We start from the raw sequence: 26248 nt of genomic DNA on the forward strand, positions 1-26248 counted from the left end.
TTAACTCAGGCAAATACTTTGGATAAAAATCAGTGATTTGTGGAAAAAAGTTTTAGTGGCAAAACTTGATTTAGAAAACAAATTCAGTTTTTCATTGTTTATAAAGTGTATAGTTATATAGTTTCTGAAAAGTATCCTCATATCTAAGTTATGGAAACTGTAAATTAAGTTGGCAATAATGCTTTTTTGGTAGAGAATTTGACTTTATTTTATTCTCTTTATTTAAATAGTTATAAAGGAGAATGCAGAGGGGTCAGAGGTAGAAAAAAATAGAGCAGAGAAATATTCAGCACGTATACCTGGACTTTCCTTTAGAACTAGCTTAATTTTTAGGAAATAGACCCAACTGTTGACATCCTTGCTCTTCCTCTCTCTTATTTAGCTGTTGACTTTTTTCTGGTTAACTTTTCTGAGCCAATTTCACCAGTTGTAAAGTGGAGTAACAGTAGCACCTACTATATCAATGAGGGTCGTAGCAGGAAACAAGATACCCTCGGCTGGAATTTGAAGATAACTTAATGAAGGGATCATTCAGAGAGGTGTAGGTAGGGTTAAGGGAATGAGGAAGAGATGCTAAAGATTCATTCAGCTAGGGGACTAGCAATAGCAGAAAGCCTTTGCCCTGCCTTCCATTGGCCAAAGTCACCTCATAGCCAGAGGGGTGGGGAACACAGCAGAACAGAGAAGGGAAGAGAAAGGATTGGGGGAGGGCTGTGTCGCAAACAGGAAAAGAACCTAGCTTGCAAAAGTTGTGAAACAGTGACTGTGACACAATACCAGCTCAATAAAGGGTAGCTTTTGCCTTCTTTCTTTTTTTTTTTAATTAACCTAGGTCTGTTGAGAGAGAGATATATATATTGGTATTACTGGAAACAGAACAAAAGTAGAGGTTAGTTGAAAAGTTTCTTGAAGGAAGAGATAACAGGGGAGGTCGGAAAAAAGGAAATTGTAATTCAGATGAGTGTTTTCACTTAATGCTTATGCAATACTTTTATTAGAGTATGTGATTAAAAGGTAAAAGATCTAGGGAAAAATGTACACTATAAACTTAGTATACATATTTGTTGAAGAAAATAGTAGAGATTCTGGGTGGTGTTGAGTGGGAGCAGAGAGGAATTTTTTTAGCCACTTTAGGAAATGGATTCTGTAAAAACTATGAAAAAATATTGGTTAGGTTCAAATTGATCAGTTCTCTCTGATCTTTTGTACATTCCCTTATCACTGTACCTTGAAATGTACTGAGATTTTTTTATCCTTCCTTTTTTTTTTGAGATTTTCTTTGTCCTTAAAAACTTAAAAGGAGAAAGGCAGGATTTATCAAATGCTCTGTGGAGGGGGCTCCACACTTTATTTGGATGCTTGAGTATTTGCTGATTTGTTTTTTTTTTTTTTTTTAGTAAAAAGGTATGTATGCATGTTAATCTTAAAACTCAGTGAATATTACTACAGTCTTATTTTATTTGAGGGGCAGGAGAATGGAGGAAGGAAAAAAATAACCTGTCAGTGAGATAAAGTACTTACCCACTTGATAAATATGAGTTTCTTTCTCTTACAAAGGTACCTCCCTCTGCAGGATATCATGTGTATGGAATGTCTTTCCCGGAAGCTAAAGGAAGCGGTCACCCTATATCTGAGAGTTGTGAGGGTAGTGGATCTTTGTGCAGGGCGATGGTGGGAATACATGCCGAGTGGTAAGTAAATTTAGCCTGTAACGTACAGTGGAGCCCCACTGGAAACTACTAATAACGTTCCCATCAAAAGCTACTTGTTGCTTTGGAATAGGCAATCTAGGCACCTTGTAGATGGATAAATTTTTTAGGTTGGTTTAGGTTGATGAAATGAGTTTTGCCTGAGGCTTTACTGTTTTAGTGGTCTCTTTTCATTTCCTTCTCCTTAAGAAACTGCATCAGTCTATTCCACAAATATACGATCGGAGAATACATATTGAGCCTTTGATTAGCTAAGTATATGTCTATCACATTTGACAAAGTGTCTTTTCTTCCATGATGCAGGTTTTCATGCACCCTCTGGTTAAACAGATATTTATCAGTTTTCGTAAAGCTGCTCTAGTTGTAGGTCACAGAAATTGCACTTCTGGAACTTTCATTTCTTTAGCACTTTTAAAAGGCCTGTGCTAGGTCTTGGAGATTTCTCAAATAATGCATTGGCCTTGCATGTGAAGAACTCAGAGTTAGTACCCTAACCACAACAAATGGACCTCAGGTAAAGAGACCACCAGAAAAGAAAGTTCATGACTTTAGTTAAGCAGAGCACACCTCAAAGGGAAGAAATAATATTAAGGGCTAATCAGGCTTCTTTTCAGTTAACACCAGTCTGTTAATTATGCCACTTTAGTTAATGTTGTTTAGCAATTTTGAATGTCTTTTTAAACTACCTTTCATCAACAATATTCAGATCCTGATATTTTGAAAATGTGATGCAGCTGTGGTGCTGGGCAAAGGGGAGGGGTCCTTCATAGAAGTGAAGGGCTGAGGAGATAATTGCCTTCTTCTGTTCTATTTTGTGGAACAGAACAGACTGCCTCTGAAATACTGAGATATTGTACAGTTTGGGGTGCTGCATAAGCTTTCAAGAGGGTCATTGGTCAACTGATAACTTTTATCAGTTGGCCAGAGTTATCACTATATCTTTTTGTGAAGAACATTGCAGAGACTTGAGGCTAGAACATAGCTTGGTGGGAGGCAAACCACATTTGTCTTCAAATACTTTAAAGAAACTATCGTAAGGGAAAAGCATTCATCATATTGCAGAGACAGCAAGAAAGAAAAAATCAGGGCAATGTGAAAAGGACTGTCATTTCTTTTATTACATTTTCTTTAACAGAGGTTAGGCCAGTAGGAAATGTGGACATGGGGTTAATGCACTACATAAAGACATAGGATAGCAGAGCTCCCATGTGGTGCAATCTTACAATTAAAATCTCTGCCCCGTATCAAATTAGAGAAGAATTTGTCTGCACATTGCTGGCTTCTTTTAGACTGTGATAAATACCTGTGAGCCCAAGACTTCCCATCACTGCGACAAATATAAAAGAGAGTCAAAGCAAAGTCTCTATAGCCTAGAATAAGGTCTCACTAACCCTGCTTTGCTAATGCCACCTTGGTCTGGTCTCTGGAGTTTATACCCTGATTCTCTATATAATAATGCTAAATAAGGTTTTTATATAGCACTTTATGGTTTACATATATGATCTCCTTGGACTGTCATACCATCTCTGTAAAGAAGTTGGAGAGAGGCAACGTGTAATGTACAACAAGAGAGGATGGACATTGGCAAAGGTCACATTCATTTTTTACATTTTTAAATGGGGTGATAAACCTTTTCATTGGGTTGTGAGAGTAGATATGTAAAATGATTGAATGGTTTAGTAGAGTTACTGTACAAGACAATAATAAGAACTGTTATTATAATTAGAGAGACCAGGTAATCTCTGAGGTCCCTTCTTACTCTTCATTTTTTGTGAATCTGAAGCTAACATAGCATCTAGACTAGCCCTGTACAAGTAGAACAACTTTTGAAAACTGTAGTAAGACTTAATGGTTTGGGACTTCATTTTTATTCTTGAAAATTAATATTTTTATTTATCATTAGTGAGTAGACAGTTGGCTTTCTGATGGCCTCCATTAAAAACAAAAAGTAAGATAATAAAGTGTCATCAGTATGAGACTTATCTCCTTACTTACCGCACCAGCAGCTCGTACTGTGGAAGTAACCTGTATCTTTCTCTTCGCATCTGGTTGTTTCCCACTATGGAGCACAGCTGGCCTCTCAGATAAATAGTTTTCTGTCAGTTCAGCATCCTCGTAGTTTGGATTGCTTATGCTCTCTTAGCTAACTTGCATCCGTCTTTTTCAAAAGAATGAATTGTCTAAAATGTCCTGGGAATGATAGTTAAACACAGGATAAAGTAATTATTGGGAAATGGGTAACTAAGAGAACCCAGTTTGAGATGGGATTTGGGTTAGAACTGTGAGCTTCCTGAAGACGGGGATCCTATCTTACTTATTTTTTTAGTTGTGACCTCTGTAGAGCCTAGAGGTTTTATGGACCAGAGAGTACCTTTTGGGGAGGAGGGTGGTGGCCAGATAGGTTGTCTGTCCTCACACATCAGTCAAATAGGTCCACGTCATCTGGGTTAAAAGTGTGTTGTTCTTAGTTGAAGATTTCTGTACCTTAAAAGCAGGAGCAACAACAAAAAAGAAAGTAGTAAATTAAAAGTTTCAGCTGTGAAGTATCAACTCAGAATAAGTGGTGTTTCTGACACATTTCCTCTGTTACTAAGGGAAATATTTTCTGTTTAACCATTTGTTCAGCTGTAGTGTTAGCCTTATGAAAATTTAAAAAGGAAATCTCTTTTTTTGTTGTTGTTTTAACTTTTGATAACAATTACAAGTGCCTATAAATGTTGACCAACAGAAAGATGAACTTGGCTCTAAATACTTGTGAACTTCTTAGGCTTCACAGATTCCAGTTTTCTGACACTATTGAAGAAGATGCCAGATGTTGAACAGCTATATGGCCTTCACCCTAGATACCTTGAGAGGCGAAGGGTACGGGGCCATGAGGCTTTTAGCATTCCAGGAGTTCTGGAAGCTTTGCAGGCATGCCCGAACTTAGTGGTGAGTGCACCTGGTTGAACATTTGACATCAACTAATTGATGAAATATTAAATTAAAAGGATGATAGAACATGTTCAGTCACATGAAAATTTCATCCACGACGAACTTTTAAGTTCCACTGCATACTTAGCATCTTATGATGCAGAAATAGAAGCTTTGGATGCTAAATTAAAAGCCTTTCTTGTGTTTGCTTTGGCATTATTCTGTAGGGTGTGGAAACTTCTCATTTGGAATTGGTAGAATCCATTTGGACATACATGCCACATGTTCATATTTTGGGGAAGTTTCGTAATCGTAATGGAGCATTTCCAATTCCTCCTGAAAATAAGCTGAAAATTCCTGTAGGAGCCAAAATCCAAACTTTACATTTAGTTGGTGAGTACATGTTTCTTGGGTTGCTTGTGACTCCTTGAAATGCCATACAACTGAATATTCACTGAAAGGGAATAATGAGGATTTTAGAAATGGCTTTGCTGATTGATGATGGCAAAAGAAATGCTTGTGAGACTTGCATACAATTTTAGATTTCCCATTAAAGGGCCCCAGAGAGTGGGGGGTTGGCAGCAGACAGGTAGGTGAGAGAACTACTATTTCACAACCAATCTGATCCTGTTTTGATAGACAGTTTGGGTAGTTTTGAAAGTTGTTGGGTTTTTTGTGTTTTTGTTTTTTTTTTGAACGAGCCAGAATCCTGCCCTTGTTCTCAGATATCCACCTTTTGCTCCTAGTTCTACCCTCTAGAGGAGAGTTCTCCAGTACAACCTTCTGTGGTGATAGAAATGTCCTATATTTGCTCTATGACATATGGTACCCACTGTAGCCAGTGAAACAGGGGAACTGAATTTTTAAATTTTTTTTTATGTTTATTTATCAAATAGCCACATGTAGCTAGTGGCTACTTAATTATCCTGCTCAGCTCTAGAACATCACAGAATAAAAAATCTTAGATAACTCTTAAGTTTACTTGTATCTTCTCCAAGCAAAAAATTGCCCCTCTTTCTTCAATCCAGAGCTGATGGAAAACTCTGCCACTTCCCTTTTTCCTGAGAAATGGAGAGGGAGTGGTCTTTTTCCAAAGGCACCTTATTTGCAATGGTCACCGTGTGCATTCTCCATCTAAATATTCTCTGAAATTGTATCCTAATAATTTCAACCTAAGTAAATGATAAGAACAGATATTTCCTCAAATTTAATTTGTCATCTTTGGCTTAGATTGCTGAAAGGAATTTTGGGGGACTCCTGTTACTATAGTCTGACTATTAATATTTATTAAATATTTTCTTTAATATATACATATTGAGTATCTCCTGTACCTTATTCCAGGTATTGGGGATGGTCCTGAAGAACTGGATATTTCTGAAACTGGGTCAGGTGGTGAAGGGAGAGCAGCAGGGATGATAAGGACTAGGTCTTAAATAAGTCTTAGATGTGCAATTTTGGGAGAAGAGCACAGCTCTCTAGCAACCCTTCATCTACAAGATCGAGGAGTGGTTCCGATGAAGGAGTTGGATATCTAGTTTGAATTCAGACTTTTAGATAATAAAGGGATTCTATAATATCTAAAGTTTATAATATAAGCTCTGTAAAGTCAGAGACTGTTTTTATATCTTTATATTTTCCATGATGCCTGTCACAGTTCATTGCAAATATAATAAGTACTTGGTAAATTTTGTTGAAATGAATTTAATTCATTTGATTAATTCAGCAGTTTAACACTGTGATGGTGATACAAACGTGTATAGTAAATTAATGAAAATGCTGGGGAAGGCAGGCAATTTTGTCCTTTGTTTATAGAATGGATTTGGGGTAAAATGTCGATTGGGCATAGAATATAACTGTCTTGTCTGGATCTGTCTCACCCTTGCTACCCTTGGGTTTCCTAGTCAGAGCTACCACCATCATGGTAGATGCTAAATGTACCTTTGTGAGTTTTGCAACTTGAGTCCCAATCTGTACCTCAATTCTTCTGTTTTTCTTCCTTTGGACTAATCCCCAATTAGTACAGTGTTTATGCATAGTTCAGTACTAAAGCCAACTATGTTTTTTTGGGTGGACCAGGTTAAGGAGTAATCCTTACAGTAGGAGCATTCTGTAGAATTTAGCTTTCAAAGAACCAACAATTTAAGTACTCCCAATTTTGCTTTCTCTAGTTGCCATTGCTAGCAGGGCTTCTACTGACTCAAGGTTAAAAGTTATATATTAAACTGGTTTTGCCAGCTACTGCTTTTTAAATGCCATCACCCTGGATCCTTGTATTTCTCTCCAAGAATTGTGTCACTTCTTGGCTGTTCCCTAGTCTACAGTGTTTAGACTCTTGGACAGGTTCCTCAAACTGCTTCCTACCATAAGAATTTTCAAGTTACCCATGCTGTGTCTCCTTCCGTATCTCCTGACTTATCCTCCCACTCTACATCCCCTTTCTTCCAGAAATGGTCCTCTGCAGGTATGATTCCTAGTAACTTTGGAAGAGCTAGAGTTGCAAGAAAAACTTGTGTGTATAAAATGTAGAAGTACTTTTTAAATCCCATCTTCCCATATGCCTTTTCTAAAGAAATAACAGTCTGTTTATTGTTCTTTACAAGCCTGTTTTAAATAAGCTTATCTTCCTACATGTTAATTAGGTAATTTGTTCTGATGAAAATATACAGGAAGGATATATTGTTAACTTGAAAAATAGACTATTGAACTTATACACAGAATACAGAGTCTTTTAGTGGTTTTCTTGTTTTTTCTTTTTTTGTATATATGCTTTAGGGGTGAATGTTCCTGAAATTCCTTGTATCCCAATGCTAAGGCACCTTTATATGAAGTGGGTAAGACTCACTAAACCACAGCCATTCAAAGATTTTCTTTGCATCAGCTTACGAACTTTTGTCATGAGGAACTGTGCAGGTAAGGGTACATAGTTGTGGTGGAATTATACACACACTATTCTAAAAATGTCCTAAAGCAAACTCCATAGCTACATTTGTAAGTGAAATTATATTATGCTATTACTGTTTATGTTTGTAACTTACCTTATGAAGGTAAATGTACTTTTTGTTTTAAAGACAGTAGACATATGATTTGTCTTTGACCCTTAGCAGAAAAAATAAGGTGTCAAAATGTCTCTACATATTTCTTATAGGCACTTTTTATAGGATTGTTTTAATAAATTTTTTTTACTTTCTTTGTCTCTGGTCTCCTGATCATTCTGCATGTAAATAGTTGTCTGACCTAATCTACCTTATAGCATAAAACACTACTTTTATGATACTACTTTTCTGTTCTGAAACCTTCAGTGCTTCTGTTGCCCTAGTGTGTCAAGTGGGAACTGTCTGCTTCAGAGTTCATAATACCCAGGGCCCCTCTTGATATCCTTATTTCAGACTCCTTTCCAAGGTACTCCTTTTATTGTCAGGTCTGCCTACTCACTGTTCCCAAACAGCCATACCATTTTTCGCCTGAGTGTTTTTCCTTGTTATTGTTTCCTTGTCCTGAGGTTTACACTTCCTTCTTCCTCTTCACTTGTATACATTTTTTAAGTTTTGTTCTTTAAACTTACTTTCTTCTCTTTTTTCTTTTTTATGTAGTATATCAGATCTTATTTTTGTACCTGATATGTTCTGCCTTTTTATCTTTTTTAAAATTATTCATGTTAGTTTTATGTTCCTGTCAGTTGCAAGCTCTTTGATGGATAGGATCCTATCTTTTGTAATCTTCCATAACACCTAATATAACACTGGTCACATAGAGAGATGTTTAAGTCATTGAGCTGTTTGTTAGAGTGAAGGATCAAATTTTCAACTTGCCTTTTCCCCTTATTTATTTTGAGCTCAAAACTATTGAAACTTCAGGGAATTTACAAAAAATACTAAATCTCCAACGTTACTGAAAAATCCTTACGCTGAATAAGTATGTGGTTAACAGACTAATACTTTTTCCAATGAGAAGTATAAATCGCAGAGAGCCAGCCACTTGGCTGTCATTTTCAGACATAGAATTTATAAGTTATTCATTTCAGTTGCTGATTTGAAAAATCATCTTTACAATTTACATTGTTCCATTGAAATTGTCTTTCTCCAGGACCCACAAACTCCTTGAAATATGTCCCTTTAGTAACAGGCTTAGCCTCTGCCCGCAACTTGGAACATTTGGAAATGGTTCGAGTACCTTTCCTTGGAGGTCTTATCCAACATGTAGTTGAAGACAGTTGGAGATCAGGTATTCATTTTCCTTTAGTTACTAAATATTTTAAAAATTAGTTTAAAATTTATTAAGCTTTTATTTAGCTTCTCTTCTGAGTCTTTGTAAAAGAAAATGCTTGTTAGTAATTGTACTTTCTATCTGATGTATTTAGTGAAGAATAAGTAACCGTGAGTGTAGCCAGTATTCATTTCCTTTGTATGCAATGTTAAACCTTCTCAAAATAGTAGAGTGATAAGGCATGTTTTCTGGCTTGTTAATACTTATTGCTTAGTTAATAATTCATGTTATATTTGGAATCTTTCTGAGAAATGTTAATGGAGATATCCTCGTGCCTTTTGCTGGGAAGAGATGTTTTTTGACTTAGACAACTTAGTTCTACAAAAGAACTTAGGCATTAGTAATGTTAATCTAACATTTGCTTAATACTTATAGTATATAAAATGTTTCCATGTTTATCAGTTGGATATTAGATCCATCCATCAGATGTTGGCTTTTAAAAGAAAAAAAGATTTTACTTTTTAGCTCCCATAATTATATTTTAAATGATCATATGTACCATAACGTGCTCCACATTAATTATCTCCTCATTGCAACAAAAAGACCAAGAAGTTTAGCTATATAGATAATTAATAGTTGGGAACAGAAAATGTAACTGTGGATATCCAAAATATAAATGAAAAATTATCTAGTACCATTGGTAACAAGTAGACATTATCATTAATACTGTTAAAATATGACTAAGTACATTTTTAGCATTTTGTCAGTTAATCAAGTCTGGTGCAAGCACACTTCATTACATTGTGTGAAAGGGATGGAGACTTCCTCAACAGAATAATTTTTATTCCATGGCTCTAGCTAACAGGATAAAGTCAGAAAGGAAAAGAATGCTTGGTGTCAGTTTATTTATCTCTTGTAAAAATAAAAAATTTTAAAAAAGAAAGGAAAAGAAGACTACAGTGCAGTCACTCATTAGAAGACCTGGAGAGAGGTACCAAAAGCTAAGAGTTTGCATAAAGGGCCTAAAAGAGCAGCAGAGACTTTTCTTCCCTGATAAGTGTTTAAGAATGACTCTACCTTATATTTTACTTAAGGGGCCAGCATACCTCACACAATAGTTAATTCCAGATGATTCATAGATCCAAATGTAAAAAATACAGTTTTTAAAAGAAAACTCAGGAGAATGTCTTCTTGACCTTTGGTAGGCAAAGATTTCTTAAATAGTATACCAAAGAACACTTACCATAAAGAAAAAAATTGGTAAACTGTGCTAAAGATTTTTTTGTTCATCAAAAGGCATGAGTAAGAGAGTGAAAAGCCAAGCTGTAGAGTGGGAGAAGCTATTTGCAATACAGCTAACATACAAAGGACTTGTATCCAGAAAGAACTCCTAAAATTAGTAAGAAAAAGTCAGAAAACACAATAGGAAAAATGGGAAAACATTTTGAATAGAAAAGATTTCACAAAAGAGGATATCTGGCCAGTAAACATGAAAATATGATAAATTTCACTAATCATTAGGGAAATGCAAATTAAAAGCACAATGTGATATACAAGCACTAAAATGATTACGCCTAAACAATTATCATCTAAAGTATGTAGAAATGCTTTACTGACAGTGCTGTGGTCATATGGAACACATTGTTTTTGTTCCGTCTTTAACTAGGTGGTTTTAGAAATTTGCACACTATTGTTTTGGGAGCTTGCAAAAATGCACTTGAAGTAGATCTTGGTTACCTCATCATCACTGCTGCCCGTAGGTATGTTTCCTCTTCACATTGTGTCTTTTGTCTTAGAATTATGTTTTTTCCTGTTTTATAAAAATTGGTGGGAATATGTGTTTGAAGTTTGAGCATGCCTTTTTCAGATTTAAAATACAAAGGAGTTGTTTAAATAGCAGTAGGTTATCACTTAGTGGGAGTCTTCTGTTAACAACTGATGACCAACTGAGCTGCACTCCAGACCTAGCAAGCTTTGAATGGGCGTGGTCTCATCAGAGAAAAGCAGTCAATTACCTGAAAGTGCCTGAGACTCCAACAGAAGTCAGTATTGATGCTTTGGTGTCAGCAGCCCACTCAGGAGCCACTGTTTTAACCTCCAGATGGTTTTCCCAGTTGTTTTAGTTAGTTGGTGGTAATATTTGCTATTCAGAAATCAGTGTTATAAGTCAGCTTTTTCAGAGTCCTGACCTTTAACACCTTTATATTTTTAACCTATTTTCACATCACTTTATGCCATGTTTACTACTTCCTACATACCAAAAGTCTACCTCTACTTTTACTTTTATAATACTTAAATTGAATTAACCATTTTTCAATTTATTAAAAAACAAAACTCTTACTTTCCATCAATAGAATATTAAGAATATAAATAAAACAAAACTGTATCTAAGTTTGAGTAAATATTGTTACCTACTATAGAACTATACTCTTTGTTAAAATGGGACTTAATACTAGCCTTAAAAAGATATTAAAGAAATGCCAGATGCAGATTCTTGCCTTGACTTAATCAGGTTTAAGAAAGTACCAGAAAGGATATAAGATTATTACAGTGTAATTCATTGTTATTTACTATAACTTCAGTGTACACATAAGATGTGCCCACACTTTATAAAATACTCTTTTAAAGGAAACATCTGATATTTTTTAGTGGAGGGGGGAAAGTTGTTTGCATTTGACACTTCAATAAAATAAACTTCTTTCAGAGCCTTACGTTAGGAAGTACCTTTGATTCTGATGGCTTTCATTTTACTCTTATATGTATCTCTTTGTTCATAGGTTACATGAAGTTCGGATCCAGCCTTCCCTAACCAAAGATGGTGTCTTTTCTGCCCTGAAGATGGCAGAGTTGGAGTTCCCCCAGTTTGAAACCCTTCATCTGGGATATGTAGATGAGTTTTTGCTGCAGAGTAAGAATTATCTCATTTAATCCCTAAAATTGTTGTCAGGAACTTACTTGACAAAGTGAACTCTGAATTGGGATGTGCCATTATTTTCTTGAATATAAAACAGCTTAAAATCTTAGGTGCTCTCACTTCTTGAAAAATTTAAACTTGAAGTGTCAGTGATTTTTTTCTTTCTATATTGCCTCTGATTTTAGCATATTATAGAAAGTGTAGTGATTGTCTACCCAAAAAAAGATCCTTATTTACATTTGATATTGTCTCCCCTTTGCTCCCCAAGTTTCTTTCCCATTCTGCTTCATTTTTTTCACAGAATGTCATCCTTGGTTCCATTTGTTGAATTTGATCTGCCACACTTCTTGAAGCTTTTGATGGTCCTCTCTGATGAGGTCCCATTCCCTGCCCATGCTCTTCATTTCTGTAATAAGCCCACTGGGGTTCTGGATTTTCCAGATAGTGTGAGCACATAATGGTCAGTATTCGTTTAATGATGATTGCTGTTGGAAGGCTTGTTCACAGCGTTTTCTGGAATGTATTTACAATTGGGAACTCATTCCTTTGGGTTTGAATGCATGTCGTCAATTCATTATTCAAACTTTTTTTCCACATGACATTAGTCAGACATGCAAAAACATTTACACCTTCAGCATGTATTTATTTTTGCAAGACTTAGTTTCTTACCCATGTAATTTGTAACAAGTCTTCTTAAACTCTCACTGTCATACCAGATGGCATTTTTTCTTTGGATCTAATTTGCATTGTAGAAGAACATAAGAAGGCTTAATTCTTCTTAGTCCAGATCAAACAATATGACTTGTTTGTCCCCTTTCATTTCTGATATATGTCACAATAATAGTTGGGTTTTTTTGTTTTGTTTTTACTTTGTTGCAGTTCTCATCAATACAGGTGAAGCACTAAAAAAAATCAAAGCATTATTTTCTAGCCTTTTTAACACAGGAATCATTTTTAATCTATATAGCTTTGAAAAGATCAGCTTTTTACCAACGTAGCTTTAAAATGCTAAACTAGCATAGTAATTTCAAATAAAATTAATGTATTTGATATCAGGCTTTTCTGGTTTTCAGTGAAGTTGCTAACATTCCGTTTCTACAGTATCTGTGTAGTAACTTAAAATTATTAGCTTGGTAATTGGTGTTTTTTTCTATGGTCTTGTTTTTTGTTCTTCCCGAAAGCTAAAAACTTGACAAATTTTGTATTTTCATGATGGCCACATTTAGGTCCACTGAAAGAATGTCTTTGAGAATTATCTTTAGAACCAGCTATTTCCCTATAGTGTTTCTTTCCCCTCAACACACATTTTCAATAGAAAAACACTTTACCTTTTTTGGGGGCTGCGTTGAGTCTTTGTTGCTGCGCACATGCTTTCTCTAGTTGCGGCGAGCGGGGGCTACTCTTCGTTGCAGTGCGCGGGCTTCTCATTGCGGCGGCTTCTCTTGTTGCAGATCACGGGCTCTAGGCACGCGGGCTTCAGTAGTTGCAGCTCAGTAGTTGTGGTGCATGGGCTTGGTCGCTCCGCGGCACATGGGATCTTCCTGGACCAGGACTCGAACCCATGTCCCCTGCATTGGCAGGCGGATTCTTAACCCCTCCGCCACCAGGGAAGTCCCAACACTTTACCTTTTGACTACCATTATCTCGTTTTTCAACGTAACTTGTTTCATAGTCTCCTTCATATTTAATAGTCTCTTAGTTTTGATTTTTTTTATAAGCCATTCTTCATATTTGTTGCAGTTCATCCATTTCTCCTGTATACGTACTCTCCTCTATTACTCCAAAGACAGTCTGGGATTCTCTGTATGAAAATAGGTGCCAGGTGTGTCTAACAGACTATGTAGAGAGGAATGAGAGGTCACTGCTTACACTCTTTCACTTAGTCTCTTGCTTCTCAGCCATTTAGATTTTGAAGCATCTCTCCAGGAGGTTGGGGTGGCTCCTGGTAAAACTTGCACCAATTCTTTGTTACAAAGTTTCTGGCAAAATATAAATAGAAACATCACCTTTGTCCCCATACACTTATCGTAAAAGTGACAGTGCCAGATTGGGGAAATGGGTGTGCTGAAAAGTAGATGCTGTGTACTGGGAATATAAGAAAAGTGATCCAAGGATGAATACTTAGGGGTTCTTTGTTTACACAGATTCATGATTTCAGAGATTCATGTGAAGGTGATAGGGGTGTAAAACTCATTCAGATCCAGAAGCAGTATAGAGTAGTGTTTAGTGCTGGGGCTTTGGAAAGAGGGAGTGAGATGGAATTTCATTAATCATGGGGCAAGTTATTTCGTGGGTTCAAACCACCCAATAAAAAAGTGGGAAACGGTCTTATCTCCATTTAACAAATGAGAAAACATGGTCTTTTATTATTACAATCTCTTACACTTAGAAAGCATTCAGTGAATGGTAGCTTTTACTTTTAGCTGACCTCTGGGCTGAATCAGAAAGAAACAATCTGAGTCCTAGGTGATGCCATCAGGGTTTTGAGGGAGTGTGATGATCAGGAGAACCTAAGAGCAGGAACAGGTCTCAAAGGAATGAATGTAAGACATAGATTTATCATGCTAGGCTGTAGCAATTATTCTGACAACACCTTACCTGGGATCAGTTCAAAATCTACCTGATCATAAGGAAGAAGGCAAATTTTAAGTCCAAAGGGCAAGAAAGAAGTTTTTACCAGGAGACTAAAGAAAATTGCTCAGAAAAATTATGAAGAATTGGTTAAGGTGAAATCTCCAAGAAATGCCAGTAAATACAAAAAAACAGGGACTCCAGGAGAGAGACCATGAACTATATGGAAAGTGAAACTGGAAGAGTTGGGAGTAGGCGGGTTGTTTTAAACATGTCCAGGCTAAAGGTATGAATCCCTGCCCTGAAGGGCAGGGCAGCTTCTCCAGAGCAACAGTGTTTTCTTTGTATTTTATGTCAGTTGATTGCAAGGACCATGAGAGACGTTTATTGGGTTCCTATATCATAATATCCCAGCATTATGCTGGACATTGAAAATGTAACTATAAACTAACTAGGCAAAGTCCCATTTTCCTTCAAATTGCTCGTGGTCAAGTGGACCATCCTTTAGAGCAAAGGTCAGGCAGGTGGCAGGAATAATGATAGGAAACAAGGGATAAGGTGTGATTTCCAGTGGCATAATCTAGAATGGAGGATCCTCTTTTACTAAACCCACTCCCTAGTCTGTGACAAGACAGTAGGCACTAAAGCCCAAAGGCAGAGAGAGTGGGTGTATGTGTGAGTTAAAAGTCCACTTTCTGAGATTAGGTACATATTTACTAACCTATACATGGTTCTAAAAATGAAACTGAATTCTCAAAGTGTACTCTTCTCTACACATGGCCACACCCGACTCCAAAAACATTATCCTTATAGAGTGAAAGAGTTACATTTTTAAGATTTTATTTTTCTTTTTAAAAGCTTAAACTAAAACTTCACCATAAATGTAAACCAATACAATTTATCCCTCAGTTTTGCTTTAAGACTTTGCCTTCTTTTTTCCTTTTCTAAACAATTGAAAATAATCTTTTCCTACTAGCTGTCCCTTAACTTTTAACATAAATTTTTATTTTGCAAAATAAAGGCTACCATTCGTACAGAATACCTAACCTAAAATTGTACCTGAACCTGAACCTGATGATGGAGAGATGACGCCGGATGATCATAGAGACTAATCATACTGGATGTTAAAATAAAGAATTGGCAACACTCCATGACACTTTAAGAACCTATTTTTGTTTTTTAAATCAATTTCTCTTTCTAGGCAGAATGGCTAATGCAGATCTGGTGAAGTATGGTTTGGCTGATGTGGTAGAAAATCCTGGTATCATCACTGATATAGGGATGAAGGCAGTCAATGAAGTTTTTTCCTGTATCAAATATCTGGCAATTTATAATTGCCCGCATCTACATAACCCATACAATTGGATCTCAGGTACTGTATGCTTAAGTGCGGCTCTATTTTATTAATGTCAAAATAATATGTATCTTTGTTTTCTGTTTGTGTCATGAATTAACATTCCTAATATAAAATGTAGATATTTTATATGGATCATTCATAAAAGTTCTGGGAACCTTTGATAACTGAGTTGGAAATATTTTCAGTGCCTCTTTGAACTCCTGAAATTCTCTGCCTAGAAATTTGCACTGTCCAAGTTATAGATTCAATTGTACTGATCCTTATGTGTTTTTCTTTGGGCCAGGCACGTAAAGTTTAGGTTAGGAATTGTTGCCTGGGATGTTATGGTTGTTTTCTCTGTATTACCTTCAAATGGCATATCATCTGAACCAACAAAGTGGGTATGTATTTTAAAAACTTGAATTAGGTGACATATTAAACATTAACTTGTGAAATTTTCTATTGCCTTAAAATCCTAGGCTATTTCGAATCTCCCCTCCATACAGTATCCCTTGTGTATAGAAGTGTGACTTTTGCACTTGGTATTTTTCCTTATGAGGGGAGTTTATTTCCCTCCCTGAGAGTAATGCTATTTATTTCTTTTAAAGCCCTTCTTAAATACTTAAATTCACAAGCCTTTAAATAAATTCAGAGCTAGAGAATTTTCATTTTGACATCCTCTTACCAAACCAGGCCCCCTTACTGACACCTGCAGACCAGTCTCCTCTGCCGTCTGAGCCACCGCACAGGGATACTGTAGCTCCTTACAAAACCCATCTCCAGACCTGTTGTAGGGCTCCCAGGCCTCTGCTGAGATCATTTGTTAGAATGGCCATGTCTCACCCATGAGAAGAGAAGTTCTACCCCTTCCCCAGCAGCACCAAGAAGTTATTGGGAAATAAACTTTAGGCTGTATGCGGCATAGATCGCTTTTAAAAAATAACATTTATTGGGTTTTTGGTTTGTTTGTTTTCTTAAATACAGAAGAGTATAAAGAAGAAAATAAAAAATGGCCTATAATCCCATCACTCAGAACTCCTGTTAACACTTAAAAACTAAAAGTAATACATGCACTTGATAAACAGTATCAGACAATACAGAAAGGTACAAAATGAAAAGTCTCCTCTTCTCAAAGGTAACCACCATCAACGGTTTCTTGTATATTCTTCTGGACAGGTTATTTTGTGCATATTGCAGCCTATACATATATAGCATTTAAAAATGATTTACATATACGAAAGGACCTTACTGTGTATACATCGTCCTGTAGCTTGTGTTTTGCACTAAGAATATTTTGGAGAGCTTTCCATATTAGTAAGCATATTCAGTTCTTCTTCATTCTTTTAATAGCTGCATACTGTTTTATGAAAGGAATATGCCAACATTTCTTTTAAGTAGTATCCTATCGTTAAATAGACATGTAGGTTTTTAAGTGAATCACATTTAAATATAGGCTGACTTAGTTTCAAGTTAACGATTTCCAAGCCATCTAGTTCTCACAATGAAATTAGGTAAGGAAACATCATAGTTTAGAGTCATCAAGTGTTAGAGATCATGAAATAAAAGAATATTTACTCAAGGAAAAAGGATTTGGAAGTCTTTGTGACCTATAGCAAAATTCATGAGTAATGGAGAAACTGTTAGTTACATTCTCTCTGGCCATATTATTTCTTCAATAGACCACTCAAGATGGACTCGATTGGTTGATATCAACTTAGTGCGTTGCCATGCTTTGAAGCTGGACTCCTTTGGCCAGTTTATTGAATTGTTGCCCAGCCTGGAGTTTATTTCACTGGACCAGATGTTTCGTGAACCACCCAAAGTAAGTCACATTTGAGAGCATTTTTGTTTATTCTGATACTGAAGGAAGAAAATAAAACAGCCTAAGTAATTTTTTTTCCTAATAATATGCCTTTACAATATTATAATTTGACTTTTTACTGCCAGCCTCAGTGAAGGAAGGCATAAAGGTTATGATAATGTATGGCCACTTGTTCTTGTAAATGACTATTGAGGGATTTCCAGAGAAAGGAAAGGAAAAAGTAAGTGGTAAGCTGTCTCCATCAGGTTTATAAAGTGAAGGTGAGAGCAAAGGTGGAAATTTGAGCTAAAGCAAAAGTTATTACTCAAGAGTAATTAGTTGGAAGATTAAATCTCTAATTAGCAACCCAAAATATAAGTAAGGATTAGGAATTTTGTTTTGGAAATGTTTTACTTTGCTGCTACCTTTTCTGTTCAGTTGCATATCTGGGGAAATCCGAGGTTGCCCAGTTGTACAAAATGTTATTTTAAAACTGCTTAACAAATAAAGCTTTATACTCGCATCATAATAAAAACTTAATGTTTCAACAAATTATGTTCTCTCTTGTCAGTTCTTAACGGTTATATTCCCAGTGTTGAAGCAGTGTGATATAGTGGAGAAAGCTCAGGGTTTGAGGACAGATTATTGGGTTTCAAGTCCCAGCTGTACCACTTATTGGTCGTGCACTGTTGGGCAGATCCCTTCCCATTGTGCATGTCATCATCTGTAAATCAAGACTGATAACGCTTTATCTTGCTTGAAGTGTTCTGGGCCTTAAACGAGGTCCTTTATGAATATGTGAAAGTATTTCATAAAGTGCCATATAAATATTCTATGTAAAGATGAAATGAAGGAATATTAAAAATGCAGGGTTCTATACTAACCCAAATTAATAAGCACATGGTTTCTTCTTGCTTTAGGGCTGTGCTCGGGTTGGTCTGAGCGCAGGCACAGGAATTGGGGTTTCCTCGGCCCTTGTTAGCAATCAGAACTCCAACAATGACAATGATAACAATGCCCAGAATAATGCCAACATCCATGACAACAATCACCATCACCCAGATGACTCAGACGAGGAGAATGACTTCCGGCAAGACCTGCAGCCAGGAGAGCAGCAGTTTGCAGCCGACGGTAACCCAGATCTTTTGTGAGCTCCAGATAGAAATGATTTTTACTTTGGGTCATATTTCTCTTACTCTCTTCTCTTTCCTTCACCTCCTATTTCAGTTTGTCACTTTACACATTGGTGGGGACCTTGCTAACAAAGCAAATGAGGGGGTGGATGGAGTTTGCCTATCTGCTTGCTTATTTTAAAGTTATCTTTGTAATGCCTCTTGTCCATAGAAGCTATTGGGGTATTTACAGAAAGGGAAGGACTTAGATGCCATGAGAATTAGGGTACAGTGAGCCTTAGAGGCCTGGCTTAATGGAGATTTAACTGTCAGGATTTGGGTGAAGGAGCATCTTTCAATATCTCGCTGACCAGTAGATAGCTACGTTGGACTTGAACATGGAGATCATTTTTGGGTGTTCCAAGAACTGGAAAAATGAACAGTAGTCATGTGCTAGACATTGTGTTGGAAACCTTTCATATACCTTTCATCATTAAGTCTTCAAAACCACCCAGAAAATTAAGTACGTGAGCTAATAAGGACCTACAGGATTTCACTTATGTAACTATCCATTCCAATTCTTTGATACTGACTGAACTCCTGCTGTGTGCCAGCCCATGTGTTATTAGGCTTCATCTGCCCCTGTGTTGATGAGTGAGAATGGAGTGAAATCGTTTCCTTAACAAATTTTCCAGGTTCCCAGTTGACCCTTAAGAACTGGAAAACGAATCTCTTCTAGCCACTATTTGGTTGTTGCCCTTTCACTCATTCTCTTAGGCAGAGTAATTAATGAGAAATGGCGTGCCCTGGTGTTATTAACTCCTCTCATAATGAAAGTATTCTGTGTATAGAGCCTAATTTCCTTTAGGATCACTCTGAGTATGCATGTCCTGACCTAAGAATCATCTGTTGGCATTGTCTTCACTTCCTTACCTCACATGTTCTCTATAGAACTGTCCATTTTGGCTCTTGGCAAAGTCACCAGTGACTCTCTCATAAAGGCTAGTGGTCATTTCTCCACTTGCATCTTCTTTGACATCTCATCTCAGCTGCATTTGTCACTGTTGTCCACTTCTGTCTTCCTGAGGTATTTGCTCCTCTTGGCCTTCCTGAAACCATTTTCCTGGTTTTCCTCCTATCTCATTGGACATGCCTCCTCAGTTTGCTTGCACCACCTCCTCTATTCCGCTCTTGTCCTTGCTCTCCCTTTTTCTCTACATATTTTCTCTAGATGACCTCATTCAGTCTCATGGCTTCAGTACCAACTGTATGCTAATGAATTCTAAACCTGTATTTTCGGCTTTGATATTTCTGTTTTTTAAAGTAATTGCAGTTATATCCAACTTCATACTTTTAATTTCCACATGAGTACTCTTAGGCATTCAAACTTATGGCTAAGTCTCTCCTCCTAAAATACAAAAACAAAAGTGCAGAGCCAGCAGGTGCTAGGGGTGAAGGAGCAGGGAGTGAGGTCAGGTATTCTTTCTTTGCCTTGTTCTTGAGTGCCATCATAAGGATCTGGACTTCAGAGAATACCAACCGTTCACAGAAAACTGTTACAGCAGCTGCAGTGCAGAACTCCCCAAATCCTACAAACCCAGTTGTGGTTGAAGTTGATGTACTGGACAGATTATAGACTCCACTAGAAAGTTACGTGGCCATTGGCTTCTCAGTATAGCATGGAGGATGCCTTCCATTGTGAAGTCATATATTGATGCAGCAGGAGCTAAAACTTATGCAAGAACACGTTATTTGATTTAAGAGAGAACAATGGAAACTTAAATCTACTAACATTTGAAACTAAGGTTCAGTAGATGAGAGACATGACTACAAACCAAATACTTGAGGTACAGTATTTGTCAAATATATCTTCAAATGCTGAGAAGCAAAGGAATTAGTGACATAAATGCCAAGATTGAGGAATTCAACAGCTTCAACAAGAAGAAGCCTAAGAATACCAAAGATGGTGGCAGAATTTTAGAGAAATGAAGATTGGCATAAAACATTAGGCTCCATGGGTCTTTCCAACTTGGCAATATGTTTATGTATATTTATTATTACATACATGTCAGGTTGATCCTTTTAAATAAAAAATAAGGACCGGGGAATTCCCTGGCAGTCCAGTGGTTAGGACTTGGTGCATTCATTGCTGTGGCCTGGGTTGACCAGGGGACCCGCAAGCCACACGGCACGGCCCAAAAAAAAAAAAGGGGGACCTGGAGAAAGGCCATGTGACTGTTGATCAAAACCAGCAGTGGTGAAAAGAATTCAAATAAAAGAAAGAGAAACAACTAACAGAAAAAACATAAAGAGTGGTACAGGGATTAAAAATAAAAGGGATCATTGGGAAATAACGTTAGTTGAAATGACTAACATTGATGCTTCCACTCTTTAGGTACAAACATAACAATATTTTAAATATTACTTTAGTTTGAAATTGGTATTCACATGTTGACTTTCCTTAATGTAGAATTTTAAAACTTTCCATACATGAGCTTTTGGACCAACGCTGGAATGAAGCGGATTCACTCACTCTTTTGCTCTGTTGTATTTAACTTAATCAGCTTGCATGAAGTAATTGCCTATCAAAGAAGGGCACTGTATAATTTTAAAAGCCCTTTAATTTGTATAAGTTGTGTCTTTGCTTTATAAACCACTGAAATAAAATATGGTGTTTTATAGTGAACATTATCATTAAGGTAATAGATGACTCCAACAAAAATATGCTTTTATTGTTTTACAGAGTACTGTATTAATTTACCAAAATACTATAATTTGGTTAAGGATATTATCTTTCTTAGATTTGCGCTTCCAAAAGTGTTAAGATTTAGAATGCTTTATTGTGAGCTAGTTATGTTAACTGAAAATACAAGTTCATTACCTTCATTTTGCAGCACTGTAAAACAGGAAGAGATGTTCATATATTCTAACAATTCACATTGCCTAACATAACATTACCATGTGTCAAAATCATGCTTCTGTAATTGCTAAAGCATTTTGCCACATTATTTTAATATAATTACTTTTGAAGTAATTATAACGACAAAGCATAGTTTTGCCTATACATTATTTAACTAATTTTCTATCTGGATTTAAAACAAATCCTACATACTGCTTTTAATAGTGGGGTGCCACTGCATTCCCTCACCACTACCTTCACAAAGTAACCACTAAGTGCAATTGCTCTGCAGCACTTATTTTGGGCAATGGTTCTCAAATTTGAGTGCATCAGAATCACCTGGAGGACTTGTTAGAACAGGTTGCTGGCTTTCACCTCAGAGGCTCTGAGTAGGTATGTGTGGGGCCAGGTAGTTTGCATTTGTAATGGGTTCCAAGGTGATGCTGATGCTGCTGTTTGGGGATCATATGTTGAAAACCACTGACTTCTGGAAAATCCTTGTTTTTGAAGTCTGAGGACAGGCTACAATGTGAAAAAAAATCCCAGTAGATTCATTTTGTTTTCTATTTAGGGGCAAATACTTGTCAACCGCTGAATAGTTATTCCTGATACTAGAAATTGTTGCATGCAAATTATTTTATTAAACGTCAATGACTTCTTTATTTTATAATGGTTAATGAAGGCTATAAATTTAGAATCAGGTTTTATATAAAAGAGACCAGTTAATATATTTGTAAAAATAGCTCAAATCCATTAAGGTTTATGATTATATTTGGTAACAGGATTTTTTTTACAACTGAAATAACATTTCTCCTGAACAGAATATGTGGTAAACATTGATATTTGATTAAAAGATAGCTTACATCGTTTCTGTAAGTTAAAATTGTTCTGAAAAAGATGTACTGCCCAATGATAAAATATTTTGAAATAAAGAAAAAAAAAATCAAAACCAAGAATCACTTGCATTTTCCCTAGCCCAAGGGTAGCATCATCTCATTTAATTACCAGAGACATCTATTGAGACATTATCCTTTCTTTGCACCTACCTGCACTCCCCAACATCGAGTCCTTTAGCAAGTCTTGTTGACTGTCTCTAAAACATCTCCCCAATCCATCTACGTTCTCCTTCTCATTGTACCAGACCTTTTTTACCTAAATGTTTTAACAGCTTTCCAAGTAAAATTAGTTCTTAGAGCAGCCAGGGCAGTTTTTAAAAAACATGTACCAGACAGTGTTACTCCCTTTCTTAAAACTTTCCAGTAGCTTTGCACTGCTTTAGAAAAAGATCCAGTTTCTTGATTTGGCCCATAAAGTGCTACATGATCTGGCTTGTCCTCACCTTGTGCTACTCCCCACCTCCCACACCATGCATGAATGTGCCAAGCTGTCACCAACTGCTGCCTCTTCCTAGAATGTCCCTCCCTCCATCTTTGCATGACTGGCTTCTTCTTGATATTCAGGTCTTAGCTTAAATGTTAATCTCAGAGCTGTCTTTCCTTACCACCTTAATCTTTTTTTTTTTTTCAATTGAGGTATAATTGACAGTGTTTGTATATATTGCAAAATGATCACAGTAAGGATGTCTAGTAAACATCCATCACCATACATAGTTACAAAGTTTTTTTCTTGTGATTAGAAATTTTAAGATCTGTTCTTAGCAACTTTCAAATATGCAATACGGTATTAATAACTATAGTCACAATGCTGTACATTATATTCCCATGACTTATATTTATTTTGTAACTATAAATTTGTACCTTTTGATCACCTTACCACTTTGTCACCAATTCATTCTGTTATATCATCCTCTTTTAATTTTGTTACATAAGATATTATTTTCTGATGTTTTCATTATTGTTGATTAAACATTTTTTTTCCTTCCTCAACTGGAATAAGCTCCATGAAAATAGAGATATTGAATATCACCACTGTTTCTTAGCACCTAGGAACAGTAACACATTGTAGTAGGCGCTAAATAAATATCCAAATGAATGAATACAATTAAAGAAGTTAAGTTTAAAATAACCTTGAGATATTATATTAAATATTTCCACAGGTTATTGTGGCAACCTAAAAAGCAATTACTCAACAGCTTTGGAAAACCTTATCACGTAGATATAAGAATGTACTTCTGTTCCAGTGGTTCCCTCTGCCTATAAGAAGCAATTCTAAGCTTTTCACAATCTGGGACCCAGACTACCTTTTTACCTTTCTTTTCTCTTTCATACCCTCATCTCAACACAAACTCTTGTTCTTTTTATCACTGGCCTACTTACTCTTCTGGAAAATGTAACGTGCTTCCTAGTATATATGAAATGTCACCCCATCTCAGTGAAACCTTCCCTGTTGAACAGGAGAATTAACTGCTGTTTTTTTGTCCATGTTCCCCTTACTTGGACTGTTCTAGCCCTTAATGAGTATATTCTGACCTTATTCTGTGTGTCTGACATTTCTGCTCGAAGGTGTGCATTCTCTGAGAGCAGGGACTATAAATTTCCCATCTATTCATCGTCCCTGTATTGTAGCAGGCTCTGGAAACAGACCTCATTTCAAATCCTAGCAAATTACTAACCTTTCTAAGCCTCAGTTTCCTCAACTGCAAAAATGAGGCTAGTAGTAGTACCCTCATAAGATTGCTATAAGAAATAAATATGGTAATGTATATAAGAGCACTTAGCATAGAGCCGGACATAGAGTATGTACACATTAATTACTAGCCGCTGTTCATAATCACTGTTGAATGAAAGAAGCGAATTGATTGGCTTTTATCGTGTAATGTTTCTGAACAAGGTGAGTTCTCTTTTTGGCCCTAAATAAAGTGTAGTTATTGAGGGCTAGGGCTGGGCAAAAATTTGGGATGGGAAGCTAAACATGAGGGGGAATGTACTGTTGTGTATGTATATTTAAGACCAAAGCAAATCCCACTGTCCCCCTGAAATCTCAGACTTCTCTGCTGTATATTCCAGTGGCATTTATCTGAGTGGTATCTTTCTGGCTTACTCATATTTTTATCTTGTTTCTTTGTTGACTGTATGAATTTGTCCTGTCTACTTACAAATTCAGTAGATTCTTTAGTTCTTTCAGGAACAGGATATTGTTTTCTTCTGTGTTGGTTCATTCATTTCATTCAGATGGTTGGTTGATTTCCCAGCAGTAGTGTTGAGCACCCGTAGGCGTTGAGTGGTGCACAGGGTAAGCACAGTCTGCCGCCCTCTGGGTCCTGGTTGAGCTATAAATGTAAAGGACAGTATTGGTATTGTCCTGACTGAAACTGGGACCGGGTACCCAAGCTTAGGTGTAGGTAGTGAGAGGGTACTGGGTTGAATACTGACTTGAGGGATTTGGATTTAATCTTGTAAACAGCTGGCAAAGCCAGGAATTATTTTATTTAGGATCCTCGTAGAAAAGTGACCATTGTATCTTAAGAAGATGTAGTAAAGTGATCGAAGCTTATCAGTCTGATACTGTTCACTGTGCTTGTCATCTGGAAAAATATAAACGTTCCCATTCACTGATAGGCACTAATAACCCTAGTGAAGACTTAGATGCAAATAAAACATTTGAGTGATATTAAAATGTTAAATATGTACTTACTGTGTTTAATAATCCTTGCCACACATTAGCCAAAAATGATGCAGTCTCTAGAGAGCAGGAAAAGAAATACGCAATTTGAGCTTGGCTGCTCAATGAATGCATCCTGATTCAACTGGCAGATGCTACAAGACTAATTGCTTACAAGATGATCGTAAGGTCTTCCAGTAGCTGGCTCTCACTGCCATCAGGCAAATAGCTTAGAGGGAGACAAACAGTTGCCTCATACAGCCATCCCTGGTAACATCTTCAGGAATGAACAGGTGCTTTCTTCTTTCAGCTGTGCCTTTCTCCCTGCTTTCATCTTAAAATGATGGACTTTCTCTACCAAGTGATCCTTTCCCATCCGTGAGCTCCCCTCCTATAGAATTGGACACTCCTTATTGATGTCGATATAATGAAGCACAATTACATGATATTCTTTCTGAATGGGCCTAATGATCATGAGGCTGTTCATTTCTCAAGGGTGCCACAGTTTTGCCTGCCATTGTGGTTGTTTTAGACATCTCCTGGTTTTACTTTGACTGTGATTATTTTTGTTTAAGCACTGAACGAGATGGAAGACATGGTTCAAGAAGATGGAGAGGTGACGGCTGAGAGTGAACATGAGGCTCCAGCTCACAGTCAGGCAGTTATTCCTGTGGACGTCGACGAGGAACAAGCAGGTAAGTGTGTGACTTCCCACATTCATGGTTCTGAAAACTAGGGCCTGACTCTAATGAACAAAGTAAAACACTGAGAATGATTATTTTTTTCAACATTACAGCTAATGATGTGTTACATGCTGCTTATTTTTGACAAGGCCTGTATTACATTTTGATGTTCTTCTTGCTGTGCATGTGTATACATATCTCATTAAAGTTTGGTTTTGATTTTTTTGTAACTGTGGCAGCAACTCCTCTTTCTATATTGGTGTACACACGTGCATATTTGTGCATGTGTGTGTGTATTTGTGTGTGTGTGTGTGTGTGTGTGTGTGTGTGTGTGTGTGTGTGTGTAGAGAAAGAAAGCACTCAAATTATAGCTAGGAAAATAAACAACCTGATTAAATATTCTGCTTGTCCTCTCCCTTCATTTTGGTGGGGAGAAGGAGCAGTGGAGAGGTTGATTTGATTTAATAAACAGACCAAGATCTAGTCTCAGTTTGCCATTGGGTCACTTACGGCAGGCTAAGAGTCATATAGTACATAAAGATTACC

At 36.7% G+C, this 26248-nt stretch overlaps 1 protein-coding gene across 8 annotated transcripts in view; it reads left to right on the forward strand.

The window, feature by feature from the left end:
- FBXO38 (F-box protein 38) overlaps window positions 1–26248 on the forward strand; it is a 52644-nt gene that overhangs the window by 9507 nt on the left and 16889 nt on the right. For all 8 annotated transcript variants that reach the window (XM_082382641.1, XM_082382635.1, XM_082382638.1 and 5 more), the window contains exons 3-13: window positions 1558–1691; window positions 4477–4640; window positions 4850–5015; window positions 7395–7532; window positions 8706–8843; window positions 10492–10585; window positions 11603–11733; window positions 15512–15682; window positions 17326–17468; window positions 18368–18578; window positions 25595–25714. In XM_082382641.1, the coding sequence (XP_082238767.1) occupies window positions 1558–1691; window positions 4477–4640; window positions 4850–5015; window positions 7395–7532; window positions 8706–8843; window positions 10492–10585; window positions 11603–11733; window positions 15512–15682; window positions 17326–17468; window positions 18368–18578; window positions 25595–25714 (1610 nt within the window). The remainder of the gene's footprint in view (window positions 1–1557; window positions 1692–4476; window positions 4641–4849; window positions 5016–7394; window positions 7533–8705; window positions 8844–10491; window positions 10586–11602; window positions 11734–15511; window positions 15683–17325; window positions 17469–18367; window positions 18579–25594; window positions 25715–26248) is intronic.

The sequence above is a fragment of the Balaenoptera borealis genome (assembly GCF_965194805.1).
Source record: "Balaenoptera borealis genome assembly, chromosome: 2".
Classification (NCBI taxonomy): domain Eukaryota; kingdom Metazoa; phylum Chordata; class Mammalia; order Artiodactyla; family Balaenopteridae; genus Balaenoptera; species Balaenoptera borealis.